The 19,450-nt window shown below is 34.0% G+C and overlaps 2 protein-coding genes across 2 annotated transcripts; one reads left to right on the forward strand and one right to left on the reverse strand.

Moving 5' to 3' along the window:
* Positions 1-6,655: 6,655 nt before the first annotated feature.
* On the forward strand, positions 6,656-8,168 carry LOC114372290 (probable ribose-5-phosphate isomerase 2). The gene has a single exon (XM_028329776.1). It carries the CDS (start codon positions 6,974-6,976, stop codon positions 7,772-7,774), a length of 801 nt encoding a protein of 266 aa, XP_028185577.1. The 5' UTR covers positions 6,656-6,973; the 3' UTR covers positions 7,775-8,168.
* Positions 8,169-11,706: 3,538 nt separating this feature from the next.
* Positions 11,707-14,066, reverse strand: LOC114369267 (pentatricopeptide repeat-containing protein At1g03560, mitochondrial). The gene has a single exon (XM_028326460.1). The coding sequence runs from the start codon at positions 13,842-13,844 to the stop codon at positions 11,949-11,951; it is 1,896 nt and encodes a 631-aa protein (XP_028182261.1). The 5' UTR covers positions 13,845-14,066; the 3' UTR covers positions 11,707-11,948.
* Between the last annotated feature and the right edge of the window lie 5,384 nt (positions 14,067-19,450).

The raw sequence follows: 19,450 nt of genomic DNA on the forward strand, positions 1-19,450 counted from the left end.
ACCAAACCCAGTTTGAATAAAACTTATATCCTAATTTAATAAATCTTTCCTCTTGATAAACAAATACAGGAGAGACGTTTTTACAGTAGCATAAGCTCAGAACTGTTGTACCTTACACCAGTTGACTTAATATTAATGAAGAGGGTTAATGTAGATCAGTACTTCAATATAAATTAATACAATATTACATCTTATTGAATTTGTGATGATAGAACAGTCATCAGTGATATATGTTGCATTCTCATTTTTAGATTTAAAACTTTTAAAATAAAAGGATAAAAGTGTTGGCAATTACTTACAGAAATCTATATAAATTATCAAGCATCTTTCGGTTGACAACACGACCCGCATGCAATTGGATGCTATTGTGTGTTACAAACCGCATCGAGAGTTTCAACTCCTGGGGCCCTCGCCTCGCTGCTATCTTTTCCGGAGAGAAAAAAAAGAGGAAAAGAAAATAAAACACTAATTGTTATCTCCTAGCTAAAAACATTTATAATCTGAAAGAATGTGGCTGGGTTGTTTCTTTCTTTCTTTTATGCAGGCCAGTCTAATATTAGCAATAGAAGAAGGGCGTCGTCATGTAGTTACAACTTACATGATGCCTCATACACCCTATTTGCTCCATGGTGGAATCACACAAGAAATCAGAATTTATTTTTAATCTCATAGTCATAGGTAGCATTTTTGTTATTATTTAAATTCCTGGCTAGTTAATAATGCAGTGGCGCTCACTGCATTATTGAGTAGTTACATCATGGAAATGTACTGTAGAGTATATAGTATAAGGCTATATGCAGATTGTTAGACTTTCAAAGTTAATACGAAAAAGAAAAATTGAAAAGCCCAAAAAATTATTTGGCTGACACCCTTTAATTAAGCTAGGACAGAACTACTACAGATTAACATGCATTGAATTGAAAGAAAGTACTACACTTGAAAATAAGAACGTACTGTAGTGGAAGTCCCAGCTCAAACTTCAAAGTGATCACAAATCAAACTACTGTTTTGTTATCAGAAAAAGATACTCAACCAACCTGGTTCATTGTCAAAAACCCAGTAAATTTTATTTTCTAGAAATCGATTTGTTGCCAAAGCTAGAGTTCCTCCCCAACCATATGCTTCATTCTTAATGGTTTATATTTTCCCTTCTGTAAAATCCGTACTTAGTCAAGTTACATCACATGACATTCTCAGCAAAAATTTGGCAAAGGGACATAATACATATTGTTCATTAATTTAATAAAACTTGAGCGTAAAAAATTAGTAACCCTTTGAGTCAGGACTCAGTTCACCGAACTGGCTGGCTCACTCAAAGAAACACAACTTTTTTGTCAAGTTGGGAAACTTTGTTGGTGGTATAGGCGTATAGCCATTGATGTCTCAGAAGACTTATCAGGCAATCTCACTCACAGTCCCATGGCCTGCACTAATGATGATTGAATTAAGAAATCAAGGGAATCTTTTTTGTGCACGTCTTGTCTTTTCACTCACTTCCTTCCTTGTTTTTCTTCTTCCTTTTTCGAGGTTTCTTACTTTTATGGCAATATGAACGACCAACTCACCGTTAGCTTAATCTTCATGTTAGTTGTATGTTAAAAACTGTGTCAACAACATTCATTTGATGGGTAGTGAATCTTTTAAATGTAATAATTGAAATTGAAAGCATGATTATGTATATTATAACGTGTTTGGAGTGAAGGAGAGATGAGTCCAAATTAATTATGAAATCACGGTGAATATAAAATAATATATTGGTTTGAGATAATCATCGTATATAATGTTATAGAATATCCAAACATGCGATAAGACTTTGTTAATTTGAACAAATAATCAAAGACGATTTTTTTTTTTGTAATAAATAAAGATGATTTTTACATGTTAAATAAATTTGAGAAATTATATTTTTACAACAACTTGATTTTATGCAACTTAATCATTAGAGTAATTGAATCGACACCTCTTATATAAGAATCATTTAAGAATGATGAGGCAATTATAAGACTCACTTTAATTAGTTATTAAGGATTATACCATTAAACTCTGTAAAAAAAAAGGATTATATCATTAGAGAGAATTTTTAAAAAACTAATCTAAAATCTCGTGTGACATTATAAAATCCACCAAAACTAACTAAAGCAATTTCACCATAGCTAGACTGTTAAAGTTACAATACATGTCTAATAAATTTCAAGGTCGAAATCATGAAATAAAAAGATATTAAGTTTGCTTTAGTATATATATAAAAAAATAGATAAAAACTCTTAACATCATATAATGTGTGTATTAATAATTTTTATTTGAAAAGATACGTATAAATCCTATACATGATCTTATGGTAATATTGGGATATAGGACAATTTCCATGATGAATTGATAGACTCTTGACCAAGCAACGCAGAAGCCCATGATGTAACAACAAACGGGCCCAAGAGAGTCACACGGAAGCCCGTTAGATAGATGACTACCTGCCTTAAATTAAACTTAGTTCCTTTTTAGGAGTTACGCTTCCTTATTGTAAATTTGACAATTCTAGAAGTTTCTGGTATCTAGGGTTAGCTGATTGTAAATGTAGGTCAGACCTTGACATAAAGAACAGACTAGCAATTTCATTCTTCTATAGTATTGCTTTGGTTAAATAATTCCCTCTCTGAAGATCCTATGAACACTTGATTGGAATTGGAAGATGCTATATATAATTCTTCCTATAATGAACTAATGGCCATTTTTAGATGGGCCTTACTTTTAACTTGGGATGAAAGTGAGAGGAATATAATACAGTATGCTTCTCCGATTGAAAGTGGTGTAAGCATTTTCCACAATTCATGCATCAATATCATTCGTCACAATCAGGTTTGTTTATCAGATCGTGGCATTTAAGTTGCATCTGTGATCTGTCACTTCTTATTGGACTTGCGGCCCAGCTTGCTGCAAATGTTGGCTGTTACTTCCTGCATCTCCAAGTTGCTTCCTGCACCGTTTCTGCAATGTTTTTTTACCTTCCGGATTGGTCATTCCAGAAGCCGAAAAATGGGTGTGCATTCCGTAATCTAATTTTACGTTCCGGTTTGACCATTCTGAAAGCCATAAAGGAGGTGTTGGAAGCAACTTGGGATGCAGGAAATAATAGCCCAAATTGTTACTCAACTAAAGCCTAAGTTTCATAAGCCCAAGTTCTAACTGAAGCTGGGCTTCTATTCGAGAGCAGGGCCCGACATGACTATAAAAGCCTATGATGAATTCATCGACACTATAAAAGCCTTTAAAAATAGTGCAAGAACGGTATGGCAAATTCGCAACACGCTACGGCATGGCTCAAATTCTTCTAATAACTAAAATTACTTATTTTGAAAAATAAAAAAATTAAATATTTTGATTAAAATTATAAAGGATTAAAATTTTAATTTAACCTCAATCATTTTAGATTAAAATAATGGTAATTAAAGTTATATAATACTAGTATTTTGTCTTCTAATTACACAATAAATATTTATTTAATCAAATAAAATTTATAATTAATATATCTAAATATTTTAAATAATATTATAGTTAAAATAAATATTATTAGCATATAAATTATATTTTATGAGTTTAATGACTAAGTACTAAGTCTTGAAAATGTAAAATAATATATATATATATATATATATATATATATATATATATATATATATATATTATCATTCAACGTTAAGAACAAATGATATGATTTTAAAGACTCTTATTATAAAAATCAATAAATTTATTATAAATTATCGTTTCTAATTAAATGATAGTGTAAAATACATCCTACAAAATATGCATATATATATATATATATTAATTTAATATTTATGATAAATAATTTATTTGTTGATATGTTGTTATTTTTAATTATTGATAAATTCAGTTTACAAAATATTCAAATTCAACTAAAAATTAAAATGATTGAAAATGACACTAGATAAAAAAAAGTAAGTTAAACAAATCATTTAGTTAATATTAAAAGTATAAGATAATATATCATATATGCATGTTAGAAATATAATTAAATTTTGAAGATAATATATATATATATATATATATATATATATATATGTGTGTGTGTGTGTGTGTGAATTTAAATACCAATATATAATTATAATCTGGCTGATGAATTTATAAAAACTAAGTTTTATTTAAAATTGTTCATGACATAAAAGTAACATAACTCACCCTCTCACACAAACAAAAAAAAACTTTAGCTCTGCATTTGGGAGGCAAATTCTATTGCATAAGCTTTAGTAAAGTTTAGTTTTTTTAATAGATTTTGTTGATAATCATGTATTGATATAAAATAATCTATCGAACATACTTTATTAGAAAAATTGAAAACACGCGAGATAAATTATTCTCCTTTTAATATGATTTATTTTATTAAAAAACTAACTAAATTTAAACCTAAACCATTTAATTAACAGCATTGATATAGAAAGTTGCTACCACTCATTTCAATAATAATTATAAGCTAAGTTCTGCTTTAGGGTTTTTTATTTTCACCTGATTTTCTTTGGATTACTTTTTTGTGGAGGCTGCCATTACTGCTTATGTTAGATGGTAGCTTGTTTGTTAGCTGTCAGGCCATTTTCAGAAAAAAGTACAGTATCCTTTAATATCTTACTCAATCTTATTTTTGCATTGACATCCAATCCAACTCCGAATTGCCAAATATCAAACTCTGATTATTTCTGCACCTTAGAAAATGCAGATTGCAGATAAACTTTTTTCTTTTTCTTGTTTTTGGTGAAATAGAAAATGCAGATAAAAGAAGATTTTGATTGTCTCACCCCACTGGCCGAAGATGAGATCAAAGCAGAGGACCCAAATAATTGGCCAATCCCAAGAAGATGCCATGAAAAATAAAGTATTATAAAAAAAATGCGCCTTTTAAATGAACGAGCCAAATTGCACGCCTCACGTCATTATCAAACAAGCAAAGTGCCCTTGAACCTCCTCTAGCCACCATAGCCTAAGAATGCAAAGAATCTCTTGCAATGAAAGAGAGAAAGAGAAGAATAAATTTATAGCGCTAAAAGGAGATTAAGTTTCTTTCCATACATTTAACCTTTTAATATCACAGGTATGTTAATTTAAATCAACTGATATTTAAAAAAATGCATAGAAAACTCATAAAACTTTATTTTTTTTTTCATTTAAAAGATTAAAAATGTTTTCTTTTGAAAAACAGAAACAAACGGCATATGGCGTAAATGAATGGATATTCGTTGACCAAGGATATGCGAAGATTCGTACGTAAAGCAAGCTTCACGCCTAGTTTATCACTACATCATTGCTAAGACATAAAGTAAAATTTATTTTTTATATTCTTTTTTGATTCAGAATATCGTGTCGAGAATTAAAGATTAAATTCTTAAAATATTAATATTGATTTTAAGAGGTTAATTTCTGTTCACAAATATCTATTTATATATATATATATATATATATAGACTTGAAAATAAATTTTTTATCCTAAACTTAAAAAAATAGATTATCTATTAATTACATCATTGATAACAAAAAGAAAATTTTGATTCCATATAATAATCAGACGTAGTCCAAAGGATAAGGTCAAAAATAAAAATTAAAAATAACTTTCTAGGAATTTAGCATAATCCTATTCCTGTCGTGTCCAAAGTCCAGACAATTTCTATTCACAGGTTGTGGTCCATTCAAATGCAGAAAATGGGAGAATTTAGAAAAGAAAATCCTCTTTTAAGACTTTGAAGTTTGAACATTGAACATTTTACCATGCATCCCAGCCTATATGAATGGCAACCTCTCCTTCCTTTCGATATGTGGACACCGAAAAATAATAATAATAATATAGAAGTTTTGTTATTATTTTAACAAATCTTTATTTTTTAACTGAAAATAAAAATATTGGCGAGTTTTACTGGGAAGATAAGGATTAACATGATAACAATCTGTTGATGAGTAATGGTCAAAGAATATAAATTGTACATTTTATTCATTTGTTATCTAATCATGAAAATAATTTATTTATGAAATAGTCGTTTTTTAAGTATATATTAATAATAATAGTATTGTATTGTTTCCTTCTCTTTCACCCTCTCCCTCCTTCCTTTTTTAATTATCTTGTGGCTGGGTGGAAACATTAATTGTAACAGTAATGCTCCGGCATGGTTGGGTGACGGCATAGCAGGAACTATGCTATTGAATGGAGGATTTGATTTTTTTGCTTGTTTCTGTGTTGTCCATTCAAAATTCATATGAAAATTATAAAAATTATGTATATGTAATTTTGAAGGAGTAATAGGAAAGAACATCACAGAAAGTCAAGTTCTTGAATGGATTACCATGGCCCATGTTAAAATCGTGCCAATAGTTTTCTAATAATCGACGTGAAGAAACGAATTACGCAGAAATTTGATAAATAGGATCACCTAGTTTTATGATATACACCTATTTATTAGGTAACAATACTCTTACGCCACGTACTCTATTGTTTTTTTACTCTGTTATAGTAAAAAACATATATACAGAAAGAGATTAAAAAAGAGAGAGAGAATAATATAAGCTTTAATTAGATTCATTCCTCCCTTGCTGAAATCTTCTTTGAAGAAAAATAACAGTGACATGTCACAGGTTAACTTGTATAAATACATTAGTTATAGTTTTTAGGTTTGTGTCGTGAAAAAAACTCGGAAGCTGCATGGCTGCGTTCGTTCCTTGGTGTTGGTGGAATCTCTCTCTCTGACTATGCTGTGTCTCTTTCCCAGGACCGCGCGAAACACGTAAATCCCCTTCAAACACAACACAAAAACGCAGTGTTTCCACCATCTCTATCTCTATCTCTATATATACCCTCACAACCAAACATCCCCATTCCCTCTCTAACCCTATCTAATCTGTCTTCTCTTACATTCCATTCTCCACCACACATTCAATTTTAAACCTCTGGGCGTGGCTAGCTTCAACCTTTAACATTAACATGGCCATTCCCTACCCCCATTTCATCGCCACCGAGAAAGCCGCCATGGACGCCGGCCTCCTCCACCCCTCCTCCCCCTCCGTCATCCTCACCCAAGACGATTTGAAGAAAATCGCCGCCTACAAGGCCGTCGAGTACGTGGAGTCCGGCATGGTCCTCGGCCTAGGCACCGGCTCCACCGCCAAGCATGCCGTCGACCGCATCGGCGAGCTCCTCCGCCAGGGCAAGCTCAAGGACATCGTCGGAATCCCCACCTCCACAAAAACCCACGAACAAGCCCTCTCCCTCGGGATCCCCCTCTCCGATCTCGACGCCCACCCCGCCATCGATCTCGCCATCGACGGCGCCGACGAGGTCGACCCCTTCCTCAACCTCGTCAAGGGCCGTGGCGGCTCCCTCCTCCGAGAAAAAATGGTCGAAGGCGCATGCAAGAAGTTCATCGTCATCGTTGATGAGTCCAAGCTCGTAAACTATTTGGGGGGTAGTGGGTTGGCCATGCCCGTTGAGGTTATTAAGTTCTGTTGGAGGTTCACCGCGGCGAGGTTGCAGAAGCTTTTTGAGGAGGCTGGGTGCGTTGCCAGGCTCAGAACTTTTGGGGAGAAGGAGAAGGAGGAGCCTTATGTGACGGATAATGGGAACTTTATTGTGGATTTGTATTTCGAGAGGAGTATTGGGGATTTGAAGGCTGCTAGTGATGCTATTTTGCAGCTTGCTGGGGTTGTGGAGCATGGCATGTTTCTTGATATGGCTACCACTGTTATTGTTGCAGGGGAACTCGGGTTGACGGTCAAGAACAAGTAGTTGTTGTTGGTGGTTAGGAGAATGAAGGTAGGTTAATTGGCCAAGGTTGACATGGGGTTTCTAAGTTCTATCTAACCCATTTGTATGGTGTAGTAGTAAAAAAGGTTTTAATCCAGGGGTAAAGGGGGATTTTGATTAAATCCTTTTGTTATTCAATACAGTTGTTGGAGAAAGTTTATAAGTTCTCCGGTAGTTTTGTTTTGTTTTTTTTAGGGGCGGGGGGATTTAGTTTGAGCAAGCAGAAAGCAAAATGGAGAGATGAGTATTAATCTCATGCAATGACTGTTGTGTGGCGTTGAATCGATTGTCCGCACAATTTGTTGTTCATTTGACAGACAGTGTTTAACATATTGAATCTATCTATCTAATTCAATTTTTCATAGCCTTCCCCTTTGATTTGCTGTTATTGAATTGTGCAATTTGTATTATCTAGTGTCTATATATTTTATACCCGGTGTCTGTATTGGTGTTACATAGCACCATATGTGTGTCAGCCTGAAGCAAATATGGGTTGCTTCTGCATCAATCAACCTTTTATACATTTGAAGCATTTTGGCAAATCATGTCCCTGTGAACCCTGAATCAAGCGCAAGGTTAATGTATTTGTTTTATAGCATGTTTGGGTTGATGTCTAGTGAGTTTGGTTTCACGTTTCAGAGGTTATTTTCAGAAGCTAATAGCTTTCACATCCCAATCGTGATTCCTCCATTCTCAATGAATTTCCAAACATGCTAGTCATGTAGCTTCATACGTGCGTCATCCTGAAGTAAATATTTGTTGCTTCTGCATGTATTTTGGCAAAACATGTCACTGTGGACGTCGAACCAAACACAGGGTTAATGTTAGGTAGAATTGATTTTGGTTGGAACGTGTGTCAGGGTGATACGTGATAGCCAAGTGGGCACTTTGGCTTTTTTCAGAAAGCCGTTATACTCCTGTTTTTCGAGGCAGAAACATAGATTCAGGGGAGGGCTTGGATTGGTGTTACATTGAAATTGACGGAAATACAAGCACACACTTAGTTATTGTATAGTTGCACAACTACTTTCTCTTTTGTTGTTAATGTGTATCTCAAATTCTCAATTTAGAAATTGTGTTTTAGCCAGTTGCATCCATTCATTTAATTGCTGTTTGGACTTAAATAACCTGATTAATGGTAGAAGTCTGTATCTGCTACCTGACTGGAGGTACTCTTGTTAACAAGGATTCATGTTTTATTTGTCTTTTTTGTGGCTTGTCACTTGTGTAGCGATCGGTTGCAGGGGTTAATGCGTTAAAGAGAAATGTAGTTATCCATTCATTGACTTTCAAAAGCATTGGTTGTTCTTTCTTATATTTTTATGTTCTCTTTATTATGGCATTGATTTCACCCCCATGAAAAAAGAGTTGAACTGTATACAACTATACATAACTTCACATTTGTGATCAGACTAACTGTGTTAATAACTAGCAATACTTCTATTTACAGGAGCTAAATCTCCAATGATTGATTTTACTTGTTACTTTATCAGAGAAACATCAATAGAATGGAAGCTAGTTGTTTTTGGCATGTAGCGATATTTTCCTTATTAGAAACTATGCTCACATATTCGTTTTCCTTCATTTGCCGTAGGTAGATGAAGTAAAAATTTACGGCAAATGAAGTAAAAATTTCGTCATGAATATCTTGAATTCAAAACACATTATTTGAAAAGGCTAATGTGCCAACCATAAAGTAATGCAATGATGTCTGATGAAAATGGAATTTAGTTAGTGCTTTGGCTTTAGTATTGAGTTGCTCCCATAATGAGATAAATCGAGCATTCTTTGAAAGGATCCAAGGCAAGCTTGACCTGATTTGACAAAACCTGGTCTTTGTTTTCAAGGTTAACCAACTTATGTTTCTTCATATTGGAACCTTGTCAGCCATGATTTTTAGCATACAATTATTTCATTAAAGTAGAAGATTGTTCTCAATTCCTTTCAAAGTTCCTCCACCCTGAGGAGCAAAACAATGTGTTTTGCTCTAAAGCTGATGTTAAATTGAATACTAAATTGATTTGATGGTGTTATGGGTTCTCTATGTATAGCGGTTTGTGATTGAATAATGGTGAAAAGAACCTTTACATTGTCAATGCATATATTATTTATTTTTTTATCTGACTTTTTAACTGTTTGTTCTGAATATTTGGTTGGTAATTGTCCATGTAACAGGTACCAGTGCCCAGATCATATAAATCCTGCTGAATTTTTCGCTGATCTTATTATATCCATAGACTACAATTCTGCTGATAGTATCTATAGTTATACCTCTCAAAAAAGGACCGATGTTCTTGTTGAGTCATTCTCACAAAGACTATCTGCAGTTATATATATAAATTCCAATTACTATATATGATCTCTTGAACAGTAGAAAGAAAATCAGCCAGAGGTCTGTAGCAAATAAGAAAGGAGTTTGGTGGAAGCAATTTTGGTTGCTCCTTAAAAGAGCACAGATGCAGGTCTGCCTTTTTTTAATTTGTGTCTGTCTGCTCATAGGATGGAAGGACCTGGATAAATTGCATGATAAGACCCATATAAAGTTTTCCTTCTTGAAAAAATTTAAAGTATCTCAAGACTATGAGATTTCCACAAGTCTTTGGGCAAGATATAATCACAAAAGTGATACTATTTATTGTTTTAACATCTTGTATGTTGTGAAGTTAAATTATTTATTTTCTCCAAATTACAGATTAATTTTTTATTCTGATCACTAGATATTATATATAGTTTTGCAAGATTAATTATTTATCATAAACAATATAAGGAGAATGAAATTTATTTCTCATTCATCGGATTCATAATTGTCTGCCTGACTAGGCTTCCCATGATTCACCAACAAAGTTTGAGCAAGGATGTCAATTGCGTTGGCAATTGTGTTTGGGTCAGTATTTTAGAGAATGCGAAATTCTCAGACTTCAATACAAGACAGAATAGGATTACTTCAGGTTTGTGATGTTCTTGATTCCTATATGCTTGTTTCTCATTTTGGCTGGCTGCTAACGTACATTCCAGAACAACTATGAAATGTTGCTACATATTCAATTTTATTCTACTATGTGGTAAGAGCCCATAAACAGAATATGATGTTTTGGAGAGGTAACTTAGAAAACAGAGAAGGGAGAAAGACAAAAATGCTTCTGAAGGTTGCCCTGCTCACAACTGTGCTAATGCTCTGTTCTCCAAAACTAAAAAACTGAATGATGTCTCCACTTTCCCTATTTATTTATCTAATAATCCCCTCTAACTGTCAATACTAACTTTTTTTTTGTCTTCCCTTTATTCTTCCAGCTTCCAAGCAACCCTTCTATCCTAACCAACACTATGGTTGAAGAAAATCATGTCTACATTTAGACTCATGTATATTGTTGGATGTTTTGGAACTAATTATGCGCATTAGAATGATCTTGTACGAGGTACTATCTACAAGTTTTTCTCTTCAGATAACTTGCTTTGATAATAAGACCTTTGACTATTAATCCTTTGATTTTTGGTATAGACACCTTTGTGCAAGTATGTATCTGTGTTTTGAGCATACTCATTATGTGAATAGACCACATATAATGCTTTCCTAAAAGTCTCCATCCCAGGATTGCTTTTCTAATTTTTATTCCTTTTCTTTTATTTGTCTATTTTACTGGAACCTTGGTACTAAGAAGAAAGTGAAGATGAAGATGAAGCCACTTGAAGATGTTATGGCAGCGAAGCTTGTTAATTTCATAAATGGTGTGAATCGATTGCGCACTGATGGATTAACACGCGAGCTTCCAATAGTAAGCTTTGATTTTGCACAAGGCATATGGTGTTCACTTATTACTTCTATTTCTATCCATGTCCAGTTTATAACCTTAAAAATGTCAAATAAGTCTAAAGTCACCATGTGTGGGCATTCAATCTAAAGTTACTCATGCCAAGAGTCCAAAGTGATTTGATTAAGCACCTTTCAATGCAAGACAACGCTCATTTGGGGTAAAATATTAGATCTTGAAATTATATATACACAACACATATAACAAAATTTCAGGGACCAACCATTGAATCAACAGGTCAGCAACTCTATAAGTTTACCTATGAAACAATGACGAGAGATGCACTATATTTTCTGGCTTTGGCTATCACCAATTTTCAAGTGCAATGTCTAATTGCAAAAAAGAAATCAACTATCAACAAGGGTTTGGAACTTCACTCGCTTCTTAACACTACGCATTCGGTCATACCCAATACCAATCTTGCTATGCATCAACTTTATCGCCAAATCTGCATTACCAGCTTTCCTCAAAGCATTAATCAACACAGTCCGAATCTTTCCCGGTATTTCCCTACCCCTATCAACAATTCCATCAGCCAACTTGCAGGCCTCCTTCACGCGACCAGCCTTGCAGAGCACAGCAATCATGTCCTCATATGCTGAATCCAAAACAATCCCCATGGGGGCCAGCTCGTCCAACACCTTGCAGGCCCTCGCAACCTTGCCCGAAAGACACAGACCAATCGAAAGAGCCCTAAAACACGCCAAATTTGGCGTGACACCTTTGTCAATCATCTCATCCCACAGCTTGAGCGCCTCCTCATTCCTCCTCTCCTTGAAAAGCTCACTGATAAGTATAGTAAACGTATAAACCGTCTGCTCGCAGCCCTCCCTCTCCATCCGCCTAAACAACAGGAGCGCCTCATCAAGCCTCCCACTCTTGCACAAACCATCCATGAGAGCATTGTAACAATATGAATCCTGGGGACACCCCTCATCCGCCATCTTCTCAAACAGCCTCTCCGCCTCATCCACCCTCCCAACCTTCCCAAGCCCATCAATCAAACTCGAATAGAACATCGCAGACACCACGCCATTCCCCTTACAAAACCTAAAATAACCCAAGGCCTCCTCCACCCTCCCACCCTTACACAACCCACTCACGACAGCCCCATAGGTAACCTCATCAGGCTCCACCCCATCCACCTTCATCCTCTCAAAAAATTTCATTGCCGAATCCAAGTCCCCACTCTTGGCATAACCGTCAATTATCGCAGTATACACAGCCTTATGAGCCTTACAACCTCTCCTAACCATACTCTCAAACACAGCACAACCCTCCAAAACCTTCCCCTGCTTACACAGCCCACAAATCACCAAACTATAAGCGTGAGGAGGGATTTTCATTTGTAATCCCTCATCCTCCTCCATCTCATGGTAAAGCCTCAAACAACAATTCACGTCACCCTCGCTGTAACAAGCCTGCATCAAGGTCATGTAAGTGACCTCGTCCGGGGGCACGTTCTCCGCCGCCATTTCGCGGAGCGAGGCGAGCGCGTCCCGGGTTCGCCCCACTCTGCAGTAGCCCTTGACGAGAGTGTTGTAGCTGACGACGTCGGGTTGGTGGATGGATTTGAAGACGCGCTCGGCGGAGTCAATGAGGGAGGCGTTGACCAGGGCGTTGAGGAGGGAGTTGAGGATAGAGAGCGTGGGGTGGAGATTGTGGTTCTTCATTTCGCGGAGGAGCCAGAGGAGTTCGTCGACGAGGGCGGCGGAGGCGAGGGTGGAGGCGAGGGAGTGGGCGGCGGGGAGGGTGAGGGGGAGGTTGGCGCGGCGGAGGGCGGAGAGGGCGCCGCGGAGGGAGGAAGGGTGGTGGAGGAGGAGCGGGAGGAGGGAGACGTGGCAGTCGAGGGAGTGGGAGTAGTTCGGTTGCGTGGCGGCCCAGGAGAAGAAGCGTGTGGCGACGAGGGGGTCATAGTTAGTGTTAGGGTTAGGGTTGGGGAGGGAGCGGAGGGCGTGGGCGACGAAGGAGGGGGAGAGGATGATGAGGAACTTGCGGCAGAAGGAGTCGAGGTTGGACTCCATGGAGGGGGACCCATCGAGGAGGGAGAGGATCCGTGGGACCCACGGGGAGGGGTTTCGGGGCGCCGAAGCGGCGACGGCGACGTCGGAGAGGTCGCAGAAGGGATGCACCACTTCGCGGGGAGGGAGGAGGGGTGTGCTGAACGCGCGTCTTCGTGCATTGTGGTGGGACTCTATTGATTCGGGTGCTCCTTTCAGTAACACAAGGACTCTTATTCTCATTGCTCTTTTGTATTGAGTTTTGGCTTAGACAGAGAGAAACCAGTTATGTTGCTCAGGATGAGCAGTGGAAGTGTGGGTACTGTGATTTTGTTTCTGAGTGTCCTGCATATAATGGGTATTGAGAGCACTGAATACCTTCATTCATTCCCCTAGTGAGTAGAAAAGAAGAAATATATGGGGATTGGTCAAAACTAGTAAGTGTAAATCAGACTAAATGTTGCAAGTATTATTCGCGTACAATATTTACAATAATGCAAACTTTAATGCTTTTAATGATATTCTAATATCTACCGTCTGTCAAAAAATAATTTGTTTACAATTTAAAACTACTTTGGTGTTTTGCTTTTATTATTAAGTGTTCAGATTAGATAATATAATTTAATTATTTTAAATTTTGGTTGTTAATTTTGAAAGAAGTTAGTGTGATTGGAAATGATATGCCAAATGTTTAGAAGAATGCATTTTGTTTGATATATTATGTGCTACTGTATGATAACCTTTTAGGGGGGGAGTGAAGATAAGGTGCAGCTAACAAATTCCTTGAATCCTGAAGTTGAATAAACTAGTTAATTAAGTTGACTCTAGCAAGCTGTTCGTAATTTTTTTTCTTTTACTTTTTACTCAAAGGATGCTTTAACGTGGGACGTTGTTTGTGCTTCGTATTTGTGGGGTACATGACCTGCTAGACAGCTTAGCAATGAAGGTTTTCGACCCATATTGCATAATCATAAAATATGCTCTGGAATACTCTGACTCTTACAGTTGGTTTTTTTGTTTTTTCCCTACTAGTGACTCTGTAGCAACTAGTGCAGGGTTTTCTTTACATCAATTTATGCTGAGACTATTTGCTTTACATGATCATAGTTTTTGGACATAAGAACCGTGTCTGAAACCAATCAAAATTGTTCAGTTTATCATGTGAATTATGATCCACATACCACTCAACCAATCCTCCAAATTAACATTCTCCATCCCAAAACTGCTTTTTCTATCTTTTACGCTTTTTCTTTCGTATTTGTTTACTTTCTTTGTGACTCTACCAAGATTCTACAGCGGGTCTTTTGCTCTCAATTTTTCTTCCTTTCTTGATGGTTAAGCCTTCCAATTCTCACTCACTAGCTCCAATCTAATAAGATCTCAACACACCATAATTTCTAGAGTTCCCAAGTCTGACATTTCTAGAATTAATTCTCAACACGTGAATTGATGCACAAGTAGTAGTACTACACTACTCCAACCACAAATCACAAACTTGCATGGTGGGAACATCTTCCAAGAAGAACCCAATTGAGATACTAAGCGATGAAAAAGAAATTGCTACACCTCAAAACATACACCCACTTTAGCCTCTAAGTTGCACAGAAATGCCAAGTCAGTTGACTTGGTTTCACTAAAAGCCAAGAGAAAGTTGTGCATTTGTGCAGAACCCGACATAGAAGACTATGGCGATTTTATGAGGGGGAGGAAGAAGAAGCCTAAAGCAGATAAAAACACGTTGCTCCACCGGTTTAGGAACAAGAGAGGCTTGTTCGTCACTGATGTTACCAAGACAGAATGGTGTGAAAGGCAAATGGAGTTTTTTCTTTTCTCTGAAGAGTGGAAGAACATTGAAGCCAAGAAAATGGATTTTGGAGGAGGAAGGAGGAACAATGAAGCCATCAAAGCTGGTAGAGATCGACATGTTCAACTTGAACAAGAGGTTCACGCTAGCGTGTAGTTGAAGGTGAAGATGATATGGCAATGAAACTTGTTAACTTCATAAATGGGGTGAACCAATTTCTGTTTGATCGGTTAACACATGAGCTTCCAATACTGAGTTTTGCTTTGCACTAGACATATGGATGGTGGGAAAGATTGGTGAAGTTCAAATGCCTAGAGCAAAGAAAGATCACATATGGATGGTGGGAAAGATTGGTGAAGTTCAAATGCCTAGAGCAAAGAAAGATCACAAGGTTAATATTTCCCATAATTTAATTTTGACAGAGTGACTTTGAAAAAGAAAACCAAGATTACACAAGAGACATGCATCTAGTAAACGAGGGAGGTGTATTTAGCAATCACTCTTACCAAAAATCACACAAGCCCAACCCAACTTCATTTTGTTATTTTTCATTGGACAGTTGCTTTGGGCACCCATCACTTTTGCTTGGACGCCCAACAACACAGTGAAAGGGTCATACGAATTGTTGATAAAAAAAAAAAATTATACAGATTGTCAATCCGTATTGTGTCTATAGGATTTTTTTTGCTAATAAACATACTATGTTATAAATAAATAGTGTCATTAGATATAACACTAAAAAATTTAATTTATATTTAATGTACATATAAATTTATATAATAAAATTTGTGATAATTATTTTTTATCTAATAATTAATTTGTTTACATATATAAATTATAAATAAAAATCATAGGTTTAATAAGTATTTACATGTGTAAAAAAATATCAAACTTATTTAATTATCAATTGTTATAAAAAAAATTATCATTCAATTAAATATTATATTTATTTAATTTTTAATTATTATAATAAACATTTAAATATATCATTCAATTAAATATGATATTTAATTGAATGATGTATTTGGATATTTTTTATAGCAATTGATAATTAAATATATTTGATATTTTTTTACATATGTAAATACTTATTAAACCTATGATTTTTATTTATAATTTATATATGTAAAAAAATTAATTATTAAATAAAAATAATAATCACAAAATTTATTATGTAAATTTACATGTACATTAAATATAAATTAAAAATTTTAGTGTTATATATAATGATACTATTTATTTATAACATAATATGTCTACTAATTCAATTGATTTAAATGTTCTATTAATAATGTGGGAGACACAATCTTTATGACTCCTTTAAAAAACAACTACCTTTTTAAACAAAATTGATAATCATAATACTTAAATAGGCAACCTATGTTTCATAATATATTTTCTTGTTAATAAGAATAAGGATCTAAATAATCTTTTATATATATATGAGGATCTAAATAATCACCGTACTTTGCATAAATTACATACTTATTTTCAATTTAAGTAAAAGAAAATAGTTAAAACTAAAAAATGAAATTCTAAAATAGAAGATAAAAATAATTATAATTAAAATTTAAGAAGTTAATATTGGATGCAAATAATAATTTATTTTTTAAAATATTAAATAATGATAAATAAGATATTTTCCTACATTATTTTTATTCTTTTCCAGTGAATCCTTTGTTTTTAAACAAATCCTAGAGCAATTAATGTTATTTTAGCACTCTTGTGTATGCATATGGGAATAATGTTCTAGATGAACGACAACTTATAATTAATTAATTTAACAAAACCTTACGAGAGCATAAAAGTTGTTGAATATTGTGCATCATGTATATTATTAGTTTGTCAAAAACTAATTATTTTAATTCGGAGTGAAAAGTAAAACACTGTGTATGCTAAAAAGATTGTTAGTGGGAACTCAAAGGCTAAAGGTACCATTTATAAAGCATTGTCCGAAGGAAAGGGAAGATGATACTGATGGATATTGGAAATCGTTGAGTGTTCAACCCAATGCTTGAAATGAATCCCATGTCAAAAAGCATGACGGTCCCACATGCCCTTTGCCAGTGGTCACGTGCCATATCACAGGGACCCACCCTTCAACTAATCTGATTCTTTTTCTCACCAAATCTTAAGCTAACTTAACAGAATGATCCTATTTATGGTCAACCTAATCATACTATATAATGTTTTCTTATTCATTGATAATGTTTGGGCTTAATATGTATCCTAACCTAAAGAAGCATATCAACATGCTACTATGGTAAACCTAATAATCATACTAGGTATTTGTTTTTTATGTTTATAAAGCTAAATATTTGTTTTTAATTTTTATAAGTATAGATGGATATGAAAATCAACGAGATTGGATCTAGTGCAAATAGTTAGTTTCCACATTACCACATATAAATTGAAGTCTAAATTTTCGCAAAAAAAAAAAAAAACATTTACATTTAATGTCTGATTACTTCTCCAACAAAATTATCTTCTAAAGAATATATACTCTTGAGAAAAAATAATATAAAAAAATATTTTCAGGAGAAATAGTTGTTGTTGGCGAGGTGTGAATCTTTCCGTGCTAAACTGACAGCTACATTGTGCCCCATGCCATGTTGCACTCCTACTGTCTTTATTCAGAGCTGTGGCTTTGGCTTTATAATTTGCACTTCAATAGTTAAACCACACCCTCACAAAATGATGGGTATCATTCAATCTTAGAAAAATCACCAAGATTTTGAAGCACCGGAGTTCTACTCCCTCTCGTCTCGTCTCAAATATAAATAAAAAAAACTGGTTTACCCTAATTAATAAAGCTAACTAATTATATTAAATTACATTTTTTTAACTTAATCTTTGTTGAAATTTGATATTAAAAATAAAAAAGTCAATAAAAGAAAATAACAATATTAATTTAAATAAAATTAGTTAATTTTTTTTTTATAAATAAACAAGGACTTGTCCGAAGGTTCGAAGATACGATGAAGTAACAAATTATTTCTTAAAGAATGAAAAATAAATTAAATTTTTGAATGTGTAAAAAGTGTGACAAAATATTTTAATGATTAAATTTTCTTTTAAGGATTAAATTATCATGATTTGTATGACTAATTTATCATTCGTTTTAAATATTGGGAAATTAAATTAAAATTTTTCATAATAATTAAAGGGATTAACTTACAACATTCTTACTTTAAGGATAAATTTAATTATTTACTCTAAAAAAATTTATATTTAAGATTAAATTTGCGAATACTCCGGTAACATCACTTCAAGTCTTCAACTAACAGCTTTTATTTAATGAGATTCTAGAAATGAAAAATAAATAAAGTAACGACTTTTATCTAATGAGAGATTAGGAAATGGAGAAAATAAAAAAGAAAAGTGAATCCGCGTCCGCTGAACCGATCAGTCACAGTCAATGCGCAGCAAAAACAAGTGATTTGCCTTTTTATAAGAGGTCAAGAATCATCTAATAATTTAACCATTCACTCCGTCTAGTTTTATATCAAGTTTAAGATAATATATTTTAAGAAAATTATTGATTATATCACTTTTTCTAGTAAAATGTTTTTATTTGTTAATAATTAATTATATTATATATTTATTAAAATAAATGATACATTGATAGTGGAATTTTTTTTAATCACAAATTATTATATATAATAATTTTTTTATTTTTATAAAAATAATTTATAATGATAAAAAAGTATAAATATATTTTTATTAAAAATGTATGCTTATTAAATTTTACTTATTAATATGAGTTTAATTAGTATTTTTTTACACTATCTATCAATTAAAAAATATAAAAGTTAAAAGTTTTTTTATACGGGTTAACAAACTTTCTTTTAAGGAAAAAGTTAACAATTGTGATTAGATCGATTATAGCATTTGCACCGTTAATTCATCGCTTATTTTACTAATATATTTCAGAAAAAATAATTAATGTACTTTTTTACATTCTAAAATTAAAAAAATAAAGCAAACAGTTTTTTCTAAAAATAAGAATTGCAAATAAAAATTATAAAATGAAGGAGAGGGGGTC

This window comes from Glycine soja, chromosome 10 (assembly GCF_004193775.1).
Source record: "Glycine soja cultivar W05 chromosome 10, ASM419377v2, whole genome shotgun sequence".
Taxonomy (NCBI): Eukaryota; Viridiplantae; Streptophyta; class Magnoliopsida; order Fabales; family Fabaceae; genus Glycine; species Glycine soja.